The sequence below is a fragment of the Gekko japonicus genome, unplaced genomic scaffold (genome assembly GCF_001447785.1).
Source record: "Gekko japonicus isolate JY-2015 unplaced genomic scaffold, Gekko_japonicus_V1.1 scaffold3916, whole genome shotgun sequence".
In the NCBI taxonomy this organism is placed as follows: domain Eukaryota; kingdom Metazoa; phylum Chordata; class Lepidosauria; order Squamata; family Gekkonidae; genus Gekko; species Gekko japonicus.
In genome coordinates this window covers 20970-32808 of record NW_015167162.1, presented here as the reverse complement: position 1 = coordinate 32808, position 11839 = coordinate 20970, and the positions used below count along the sequence as shown (strand labels likewise).

The 11839-nt window shown below is 43.4% G+C and overlaps 1 protein-coding gene across 1 annotated transcript in view; it reads left to right on the top strand.

The window, feature by feature from the left end:
- Positions 1 to 10633, top strand: part of LOC107112044 (latent-transforming growth factor beta-binding protein 2-like) — a 62262-nt gene extending 51629 nt beyond the window's left edge. The window contains exons 4-8 of the mRNA XM_015413109.1: positions 1890 to 2077; positions 4767 to 4937; positions 8082 to 8282; positions 10483 to 10569; positions 10623 to 10633. Coding sequence (XP_015268595.1) covers positions 1890 to 2077; positions 4767 to 4937; positions 8082 to 8282; positions 10483 to 10569; positions 10623 to 10633 — 658 coding nt within the window. The remainder of the gene's footprint in view (positions 1 to 1889; positions 2078 to 4766; positions 4938 to 8081; positions 8283 to 10482; positions 10570 to 10622) is intronic.
- The last annotated feature ends 1206 nt before the right edge of the window (positions 10634 to 11839 follow it).

Genomic DNA, 11839 nt, shown 5'->3' with positions numbered 1-11839 from the left:
TGCCATTTCGTTACACCTACCAACAGCTACTGAGGAAAACAGTTAGTCTCCGACAGGGGTCATTTCGTAGAAAAAGAGCTAGGGGGACTCATTAGCATAACTCATTAGCATATGCCACACACCCTGACATCACCGGAAGTGTGTCCTCCCCACAGCCGGCGGCGACCTCCAGCGGGCACCAGCAGGGAGCTCCAGGCCCCGCCCTCCCGCACCTCACCTGGGGGGATGGCGTCCCCCCGCGTCCCCCCCCAAATGACCCCTGGTCTCCGACAGGAGGCAACTGTTTTCGTCAAGAGAGAAAGCCGTCTGCCTAGAAATTCTGAGAGGGCACAGTGGCTGAAGGAGTGGGCGGGGAAGAGAAGCAAACCCAGCACCAGTGTTCCCTCTAAGCCGAGTTAGTGTGAGCTAGCTCACAGTTTTTTAGCCTGTGGCTCACACATTTTTGTCTTAGCTCAGGAAGTATGGCTCCAGAGCAAACTTATTTATGCAGCCCCCAAATTGCTCACTCACAACTTTAATGCTAGTAGCTCACAAAGTAGAATTTTTGCTCACAAGACTCCACAGCTTAGAGGGAGCATTGCCCAGCACCCAGCCAATGGCACACGAGTACTCTAGAGTGGTGGCTGGGCGGGACTCAGGCAATGCAGCCAGTGGCTAGGGACACGTTCTGAGTGACAGATCATTCAGCCAACTCATTTTGGCACCGCATAGAATGTTGCCAGACTAAATTGCAAATATGTATAAGGATTTATATCCCGCTTTTTCCCCCAATAGGGACCCAAAGTGGCATAGAACATTGTTTTTCCCTCCTCCATTTTCTCACAGCAAGCACCCTGTGGGGTAGGTTAGGCTGCCAGAACATGGCATAAGGCCACCCAGTGAGCTTCCATGGTAGAGGGGGGATTCAAACCCAGAACTCTCAGGATCCCACACTGACACACTAAGAAACACAAAACAAAGGGAAAAAGTAGTGGGGGGTGGAAGAGGAAAATAAATTTAAGTATGTTGTACCTATTCTGGGAAAGAGAGGAGCCAGAACTGTGCTTAAGGACCTTTACTGAATATCTGTTTTGGGGTGCAGTTCAAAGAGCTGGTTCATATTTAAAATTCTAAAGGGTCAAGGACCAGTATAATTAAAAGCCTTCCTGCTTGCATAGAACTTGAATAAATTTTGATATGATCTTCTGATGTCCTGCATTAGTGAAACGAGGTGCGTGGCCATAAAGAACAGGGCCTTTTTTGTTGTGGCAACTTGTCTGTAAAATACCTGTCCTGTTTTCCTGCTGGTAGAAAACTTGTTAACTTTGTGGCACCTAGCTAAACTTGTTTTTAAATCTTTTGTCAGTAGCTGATATCTGGGGCCTTCTGCTGTTTATTTTATCTGTTCAATTCTTGCTGATGGATTTCAGTGTATGTAGTTTTATGTGTTTTTTAAAAAATCTTTTTTGTTTTTATGCTATTTATTCTACTTTTTGAATGTATAATTTTTATTAATTTTAACGATTTCAATACAATACAATAGCTTTGACATCTGATAAACATTAATAAAAATAACCAATTGTAACCATAACACACTTAAGCATACAACCAAACAATCAAGTTTTATGTTAGGAGAAGTTGAATGCAACTTACTGTTCTACATATATTCTACTTTTAACATTTTATATTGCATTGTATGTTTGTTTTGAAAGTTACCTTAGACGAACCTTTGGAGACTCTGGTATACAGGTATATTAAACAAATAAATGTTGGTTTGTCACAGCTGAGCTACTGGAGAGGGTCTTGCTGTCTCCCTCAAATGCAGACAGCTTTTAATATCATGAGCTACTAGAAGGGACTATCAGTGCGACCTTGCTGTACCAGCATTAATGTAACTCTCCTTTTTGCAGAACTCAGAGCAGAAGTGGTTCCCTTGTTCCCTCTCAGCAGCACACGGGGCCCTCCCGCACAGTCAGACGCTATCCAGCTGCTAATAATGGTCAGCTCACATCCAATGCACTGCCCAATGGGAATGGGTTTGAGCACAACAGTGCTGGGCCTCGCATGACCTATCCAGAGCCTGCTCCATCTCTCTGGGGTAAGGTCCACAGAATGTTTTATTCTTTGGCAAATGGAAATCTTCTGAGTGCAGTTGTGTGAGGTTGTTAGGAGGGTTCTTGGTTAGGTTATAGCTATTTTGTGACTCCATATCCCTTGAAACGTGCCAGCAATCTCTGTAACATGTTAGAAAAATGTAAAATGTAATAATTAAATCATGGAAATAAAAGTCAGAAAGGGAGGGGGGAAGAAAACAAAAGATGAAGGGTTTTTTTCCTTTAGAAAAAGACTAAACTCCTGTGGGCCTTCACAGATGTGTAGGACAAAAAGATACTGAAACAGGATTTAGCCAGCTGTTCCAGGCCAGGAGGCTCTTGCCCTGTTATATTCCTGTTTAATGTTGCTGAGTTTTACTAGCCTGAAAAATGTGCTATATTTTTATTCCATTTCTGTTTCTATTAGTTGGAGACATCAGAATTTTAATGGTATTCAGAGCTGTGATCAGTTTCTTCTGCTGATTTTGGGGTCTCAAGGCTGTCTGATTTCCATCCCGTCTTCCCTGGGTGCCTTGCTCTCTCATTCTAGGTGTATAAGATTAGGGTATTCAGAGTGATGGGAAGGCACTATTCATATGCTCAGAGGCATTTTTCTTCATCACATAAAGACTTCAACCCAGGTATAGGGAAATAAATTTCAGTTATTAGCCCTTTTCCAGAAGAGCTTCCCATCATCCCTGTCCATATCCTGAAACTTTCCCCCTTCTTAGTGCACCAAAGTAAACTTTCTCTGCACTTCCACCCAAAACACTGCTTCTCTCCATGTTATGTCAACTTCTTTTCTTCCATCTGTGACACCTCCACCCTCATAATTACTCTCTCCATTATTCCTTTCTCCTCCGTCTCTACTAATTGGCCTGGCTCTGACTTTGCTCTCTTTTCTCAGCTGGAGGGAGAAGGGAACAGACTGGAACACAGCCATATACTGTGCTGAGCTATGAAGGAGGAGGCATTATTATTGTGGATTATTATTGTATCCAAGCCTCAGGATAACATTCTCCATCTCCTCCATTAAAACGGGACAAGGACAGCAGTTAAAAGGGCAGAAAAAATATAAAGTAGAAATATTCCAATGATATTTTGTTTAATGTTTTCTTTTCTCCCCGCACTTTTTAAATTTCAGTGGTTTGTTTAACTCCTCAAAAATTCTGTTGGTTAACTAACAAAACCTGCAATTACTGCTGTCAGCCCTCCTCTCTTAACAGTATATAATGTTGCTTTATAAGTTTCTTATCATGTGTTATGAAAAGGTAACATTACAAGAGTTTTCATAAAGTTTTTTTAAAAGCCTATTATATGCAGCAAGTTGTTTGAAGGAGATGCAAAGATTTGCCAGCCAAACACATGTGGCCATAGTAGATGTGATTTGGAAGATTTGTGATCCGGATCTTATTCCCCCCCCCCCCCCCTTTTTTTTTTTCAAAACAGCTGCATGGTGTTGATAATTTGATCAGGAAAGCTGAGCTGGAGAAGGGGCTTGTTTAGCCTTTTCCTTCCACACTAATTCCATGCTCTAAGTTGCATCTTCTGAAGCTGTGTGCTTTGGGGGGTGGGGTGGGGGATAAACCAGGGCTGGTGATAACTATTTAGACCAGGGAAAGGAATTTAACACCTTCTTCCCTAGCACTGCTTCCCTGATCAGACTAGACACAGACTTTGCATTTAGCACAATGAGATAGATTGGTGAGGTGACAAAGTGGATTTTAGACTGCAGAGGGTCATTCACAGGTTTCAATGTTCCTCTACATTTAAAGAAAAATCTCCAGCTGCATGGTGTTGATAATTTGATCAGGAAAGCTGAGCTGGAGAAGGGGCTTGTTTAGCCTTTTCCTTCCACACTAATTCCATGCTCTAAGTTGCATCTTCTGAAGCTGTGTGCTTTGGTGGGGTGGGGGATAAACCAGGGCTGGTGATAACTATTTAGACCAGGAAAAGGAGTTTAACACCTTCTTCTCTAGCACTGCTTCCCTGATCAGACTAGACACAGTCTTTGCATTTAGCACAATGAGATAGATTGCTGAGGTGACAAAGGGATTTTAGACTGCAGAGGGTGATTCACAGGTTTTAATGTTCCTCTACATTTAAAGAAAAATCTCAGTTAGTAAAAAAAACAAGCAAAAGCATCTAGCATGGCAAGGAAAACAGTTCGAATCCACCTGCTTCCTCCTGTGCTACTTTTCTGCTTGCAGAGAATTGTGTTTTTGTAGGGGAGTATTAAAGCTTGTCTAATGAGGTGGTAGACTCTGGAAATGATAGAAATTATGTAAGTAAAATATAGATGGATAGATAGAGAGATAAAATGGAAAACACAAAACCAAACCGTGATCCTCCACCTGTTCTTTGAAATGACACAGTTACTTCTATCATTTCCAGAGTCTACTCCATGTATAGTCTGCTGCATGTATAGATTAGATCTCAGGAGCCCCACACAATTGTTTTGTCATAAAAATGAGAGATCTTGATCATGGATCTCCACATCATGTCTACTTTTGAGGCCAGGAAAAATGATAAAACATGAAGTTAGGGCCAGAGAGGAAGGAACATTTAGATTTCATGATAAACATAAGAGGGAGAGGGGAAGCAAGGTGCCTAAGAGAACCATGTCATGCTTGATCAGCCCATAGTCAGAATCTTAAATCTGTATTCTTCTGGCTCTGTTACTTTTCTCCGCAGGTGCCAATCTGACAGAAAAAATCCGAAAGATAAAGATTGTCTTCACCCCCACAATCTGTAAACAGACCTGTCAAAATGGCCGCTGCTACAATAGCTGCGAGAAAGGGGACACCACCACCCTGTACAGCCAGGGTGGACATGACCATGATCCCAAATCTGGCTTCCGTATCTGTGAGTCTTCCAAGATGTCTGACCCATTTCACAAGGTTTATTTAAGTTCCTCTGTTTCTTTTGTTTGCCAGACTAGCAATTGCCTGTAAAAGTAGAATTCAGAGCTGGAGGATTATGATGCCTTGATCTGCCTGAAAAAGAAAGTCTTCTCTCAGACTGGTCTTGACCTCTCTGGGACAAAGGGTCAGATATCAGTCCTTGCTCTGAATGTAACAGGTTTTTGGCTTACAGTCACAGACAGGCAAGGCAGCATTTCTTCTTGCCAGGGCCAGTTTGCTGCTTTCGTTGGCATTTGTTTTGGAGTCTGACTCCCGTCACCTAACTTCTTCCCATTATACTGGCTTTGTATGTGCCTTCTACTGAGATTGGGTCCCCTTATAGCCTATTGCTTTTGAATAAGAACAACTCAAAATGTGGCAGCCAGCATCCGGACTACGCGCCATGGCTTTTTATGGCTTATGGAACTTCTGAAATGTCCACTCCATGATGAATTGCACGTCAAACTAGACTTTGATATTACAACTCTACTGGAGTGAGACACAGTAAAATACTTGGGACTTTATTTTTCTTTCCATTTATTCTTCTTTCTGTATCTTGGTTACACCTTGGCCAATATTGTTATATAATTATATTTTTGCATTATTGAATTATTATTACACGTTTCATATATTGGTTATCTCTAGTCAGTGGTTTTTGTGCTTTGTTCCTATCCTTGTACACTGGCTCCCCTTCTTTTTTGGTTGCTTATTCCCAATGAATAAAGCAGCTGAACCTTCCCTCTGATCTTGCTGCTGCTGAAATTTGATAGGAAATTTCAGTGAACTGGACCAATCAGCTATATGAATCCACTGCTCTAGAGTTTGACTCTGTGTGGTTCCATTTGGAATGGCCTTGAGCAGGCTCCCGGAACAGAAAAAGCAAATGCTAACTTTTTATGACTGATTTTTGTTTAGGATGTTTCTACATGGAAGTCTTTAATTGAGTTTGGCTTAGGCTGGTAAATTTGGTGTAAACCTTTCTTTGGCCACACTGGACATTCCTTTGCTCTTTGATATTCTTCTAGCCCAGGGGTCCCCAACTTTTTTGAGCCTGTGGGCACCTTTGAAATTTGGGGTCAGCACCACCCCAAAGTGGCTTCCTCAGTAGGTGGAGCCAAAAAATGTCTGTCTCAGGAGGCAGAGCTAAGCACAATACCTTCCTCCTCATTTTGCAAAAGCATCATAGAAGGGGAATAAAAAGAAATCAAGGAAAGCCTGAGGAGGGGAGGGGAGGAGAGGGAAGGAGCAAGGGGAATAAAAAGAAGGAAGCCTGAATGTGAAATGGAACCACCAGCCACAAATTAAAATGACAGATATTATAATTCTCCTGTATTGATCTATGGTGCGGCCTCATTTGAAATACTGTGTGCAGTTCTGATCACTGTATCTCAAAAAGGACATCGCAGAGCTGGAAAAAAATACAGAAGAGGACAACCAAGAAGATTAGGGGACTGGAGCACCTTCCCTATGAGGAAAGACTGAAGAGTCTGGGACTTTTCAGTTTAGAGAGAAAACAAGAGGGGGACATAAGAACATAAGAGAAGCCAATGTTGGATCAGGCCAATGGCCCATCTAGTCCAACACTCTGTCACAGAGTGGCCAAAAATACCAGGTGCCATCAGGAGGTCCAGCAGTGGGGCCAGGACACTAGAAGCCCTCCCACTGTTGCCCCTCCCCTCAAGCACCAAGAATACAGAGCATCACTCACCCCAGACTGAGAGTTCCTATCTATACCTTGTAGCTAATAGCCACTGATGGACCTCTGCTCCATATGCTTATCCAATTCCCTCTTGAAGCCATCCATGCTTGTAGCTGCCACCACCTCCTGTGGCAGTGAATTCCATGTGTTAATCACTCTTTGGGTGAAGAAGTACTTCCTTTTATCCGTTCTAACTTGACTGCTCAGCAATTTCATTGAGTGTTCATGAGTTCTTGTACTGGAGATAGATAGGTTTATTAAATTATGCATGGGGTGAAGAGAGTTGACAAAGAGAACTCTTTCTTCCTCTCCTAAAATACCAGAACTTGAGGGCATCCAATGAACCTGATAGGCAGTAGATTCAGATGGACCAAAGGAAATACTTCTTTACACAGCAAGTGATTAAATGTGGAATTTGCAGCAAGAGGATGGCCACAGGCAGAGATGGCTTTAACAGGGGATTTGTTAGAGTTATGGAGGATAGATCTATCAGTGGCTCCTAGCCTTGGTGACTAGATGGAATCTCCATGTTCAGAGGTAGTAAACCTCTGAATCTCAGTGCCAGGAGGCAACATCAGGGGAAGGCCTCATCCTGTAAGGCCTGTTGTTGGACCTCCAGAGGAACTGGTTGGCCATTGTATGAGACAGAATGCTGGACTAGATGGACCACAGGTCTGATTCAGCAGGGCTTTTCTTAGTTTTTATGCCCTGGTGCTTACCAGTACTTCTAATCCTCCATTGCCTGTTGCAGTCAAGGAAGCTGCTTTTATTTGAATGAGGGCAACCAATAACAAGCCCTGCCTTACAATAATCCTGCCCACTTTCTGAAAAACCTGGCAGGTGTCAGGGGAAGTATTGGCGAGCACTATGGTATCCATTGGCAACTCATTGAAGAACCCTGTTCTAGCCCATAGTAATAACATTCTTCCCTGGCAGAAGTATTCTGAATCAGACCACTGGTCTATCAAGGTCAGTACTATCTACTCTGACTGGCGTCAGGGTCTCAGGGTGAGGTCCTTCACTTCACTCACTACCTGATCCCATTTAACTCAATGTGCCAGGAATTGAACCTGGGACCTTCTGCATGCCAAATAGATGCTCTACCACTGAGCCATGTCCCCACCTACAGACATATTCTGAAAGCTGAAGCTGAATTTAAGCCTTGTAGGTGAAAATGTGTTGTCAGAAGTGAAGCTAGCTAAATGCTTTTGTTGGCTCATGGTTTTTCTAGAATAGATATTTTTCTAGTTCTGAAATTTTTCTGTGATGACGGGGAGGTACTGAAGTGAACGTGTAGCCTGTGTGAGTTACTTCCCAGAGAAAGTCTGTGGTATATTTAATGGTTAAAATTGGATTTTATACATTTATTTCCATATATTTATCTTGCGGCTGTCTTTCTCTTAACAGATTTCTGCCAGATTCCCTGTCTAAATGGAGGGCGCTGTGTTGGCAGGGATGAATGTTGGTGCCCATCTAATTCAACAGGGAAGTTTTGCCACCTGCCAGCTGTAAAACCAGAAAGAAAGCAAGTGGGGAGGTCTTCAAATAGCCTGACTAGTAGCTCCATGAGGCAGTCTATGTACACACTTCCTCTGTCCAACCATCTTGGTAAGCTGGTTCTCACAGGTTGCAGGTGTATGAAGTCCACTTTACTTATATCTGAACCACCCATTCCTCTTGTCATGTAGTGTCAAAATTATTGCCCGGTTTTACAAGTGCCTTTAAAGAGGGATGGGTCTTTCATTGACTTGTTTTCCATTCTAAATGCATCCCTAATAGTTCTTAACTATGAATGATCCTAAAGAACTAGTACTCAACAGTGTTTGCTTCAAGATGGGTACACATGGAGATGTTAGCGAAAAAAGGTACTTATGGGCAGTGTTCACACGCACGAGATAATGTGGGGGGGGGAAGCGAGGCTATTTGCTCCGCAGGAATTTGACTCGCATTTGCGCGATCACACAGTCCCTGGGAACTGCGGGGGTGGCCCGCCACTGCGTGATCAGACGCAACCGTGGGTGAGTCAGGGTTTTTTTGGGGGGGGGCGCGGATTTCCGGTGTTCTTCAACAAGGGATTGATGATTCACATCTCTGCACCGAGTGCTCCCTATGCAGTGTGTGATGATGCGCATACCAAAACGGGGGGAAAAATGACATGGAGTCGGGATGGCCCGAGCAGACCATCCTGACCCCATGGAAGCGCGCTGCTGTGATCACACTGAGGAAAGTCTGTTCCTGGCCCGTAGCAAACTCTTTTGCTACTGGGTTTCCCCTGTGTCTTTTTACTCCATAAGAACATAAGAGACGCCAATGTTCTTGTCATGTAGTGTCAAAATTATTGCCCGGTTTTACAAGTGCCTTTAAAGAGGGATGGGTCTTTCATTGACTTGTTTTTCATTCTAAATGCATCCCTAACAGTTCTTAACTAGGAATGATCCTAAAGTAGTAGTACTCAACAGTGTTTGCTTCAAAATGGGTACACATGGAGGTGTTAGCGAAAAAAGGTACAAAAGGGCAGTGTTCACACACGGGATAATGCGGGGGGGAAGCGAGGCTATTTGCTCCGCAGGAATTTGACCCGCATTTGCGCGATCACACAGTCCCTGGGAACTGCGGGGGTGGCCCGCCACTGCGTGATCAGACGCAACCGTGGGTGAGTCAGGGTTTTTTTGGGATTGTGAGAAAGGGAGAAAAGTACCTCTTTCTCTACCTGCTCTTTCCCATGCATAACCTTATAAACCTCAATCATGTCTCCCCTCAGTCGTCATTTCTCCAAGCTAAAGAGCCCTAAGCGCTTTAACCTTTCCTCATAGGGAAAGGGTTCCAACCCTTTTATCATTCGAGTTGCCCTTTTCTGCACTTTTTCCAAAGCTACTTCTTTCCCACTTCTGCAATGGAGCAAAACGGGTTGCCAACGGGAGCGGGACACTTGGCTGATGTTGGCATGTGATCGCGCCCATAAAATCTGCCGGCATTCGTGCCTATGGCGCGGCTAATTCTGCATGTGATCGCGCCCATGCTGTGGACTTTTCATGTGAATATGTTGTTGCTTTTGCTGCTCTTTTGAAGCATCTCCAAATTCGTTCTCAAATCAGATCAATATAAAACATTTACAAATGAGATTTATGAGATTTAATGTAAGAAAAGATTTGAGATATTAATTAAAATTTGATCCAATGTAGTGTCTTTAAATTAACATAAGTGGAGCTCTGCTTGCAGAATAAGAATTTCCCACCCCCTGCTACTGGCCACTGCACCCCCAAACATGCCCCTGGGGACAGGACCCCCTCCCCAGAAACTGCACTGGGCAACATGTGGGGGATCTACAGTAAGAGGTGAAATCACTTCTTCTCCTTTGCCTGAAGAAGAGCGCTTCTGCCAGCAGAATATAAGGTTTGGATCCAACTCATTGTTACCAGATTACATTCATAAGAGTACTCATTTCAGGGATTTTTTTGAGATCATAGTCTCTATGTAGCCCAGACAGAAACCTGCCTAGGTGATGGGTGCTTTTAATCATTTTGTCCAAATTCTGAAGCTCACAGATTCCTCGTCATTCTCTGGGCTTTATTCCAAGCCAGACACTATTTCATCGGCTTGTACATTACATGCTATAAGTGATGGTTGATTTTTGATTTGCTGTTTGGTGTGATAACCAATGTGACTTTGTAACTACCGTGGATTTCTAAATTTTTGAAGTGTATCTGCTCTATTACTTTCCATCCTGGAAACCTTGTGCTGGTTTGTAGGTGCCTGCATTCCAAGAGAGATAATGTTTACACTGGTAAATGTCTAACTTTTCTTTCAGCTTCGATACATCCTTCCCTTGTGAATGTACACATTAACCACCCTCCAGAGGCTGTAGTGCAAATCCATCAAGTGGCTAGAGTGAAAAGTGACTCAGACCAGTCTGAAGAGAACAGTGTTGAAACTGTGTTGATGTCTCAGCTTCCCACTGACCCCCAGTACACTGATAATACCACCATCAGGAACAACATAGTTGCAGAGAGCAACCAGCTGCAGAGGCCCCAGGGCCTCGTGGGGAAATGCTACCTGAAGACAGTATATGGAAAGGTAAGAGATGTTCGGTAATGACCCCACTAGGTGACCTTGGGGCTCACATCCTCTCTCATCCTAACCTATCATAAAGAGTTGTTGTAAGAATAAACTAGAGGAGAGTCCTGGAGGAAAGGTGATTAAAGTGTAATCGGTTAATAGTCCATATATGGGGTGTGAGACTATGGATATTGTATGTGTGATGTGTGAGCTTTTTCATGGGCAGGCTTATGAAATATCAGAGTGAAAAAGTATTCAAAATTTTTAGAATATCATATTTTTTAACCACATAGTCATCTTTTAGCATGCTGCCCATTTTTGGAATCATTGCTGTAGTACAGCAAATCGGGATCCACATCTACATATTGAAATTACATCCATTCAAACCACGTCTCATCCTCACAAAGAGATTGTGTTAATTGTTCTCTGTAGTATAGAAACATAGTATCCCTGCTCAGTAGAGTGTATTCATACGTCTGGAGGCAGCCCGTGGCAAACGTTTACTAGTACCTTGGAGGTACTAGTTTTTAAATCCGCATTGTCGGCAGTAAGCCACAGGTGCGCTCCACTTCACAGATGTTGGGGTGTGATCACGCTCAGATAATCCGCTCACCTTCTGTGCCTCTCCCGCGGCAACATTGCCGTGTGACCGGGACCATAGTCATCTTTTAGCATGCGGCCCATTTTTTGAATCATTGCTGTAGTACAGCAAATCAGGATCCACATGTACGTATTGAAATTACATCCATTCAAACCACGTCTCATCCTCACAAAGAGATTGTGTTAATTGTTCTCTGTAGTATAGAAACATGGTATCCCTGCTCAGTAGAGTGTATTCATATAGCTGCTTCCATTACTCCTGGTTTGGTGATGTGAGGAGGTATCATCTTCACATCACTCAGGTATCATTCCACTCCAAGCTGTAAGGCAGCAGTACAGGTTACAGTGACCTCCATCAGCCACCCAAATGGCAAAGAGATGAGTGCATACTGAAGCAATATCTGCTTGTATACTTCACTTTGATCTGTTTAAGTTCGTGCAGTGGAGACAGGCCCTTGGTGGGATCTGTAGCTGCTGCCTTGACCGAATATTGTACTGAGATTGTTGTT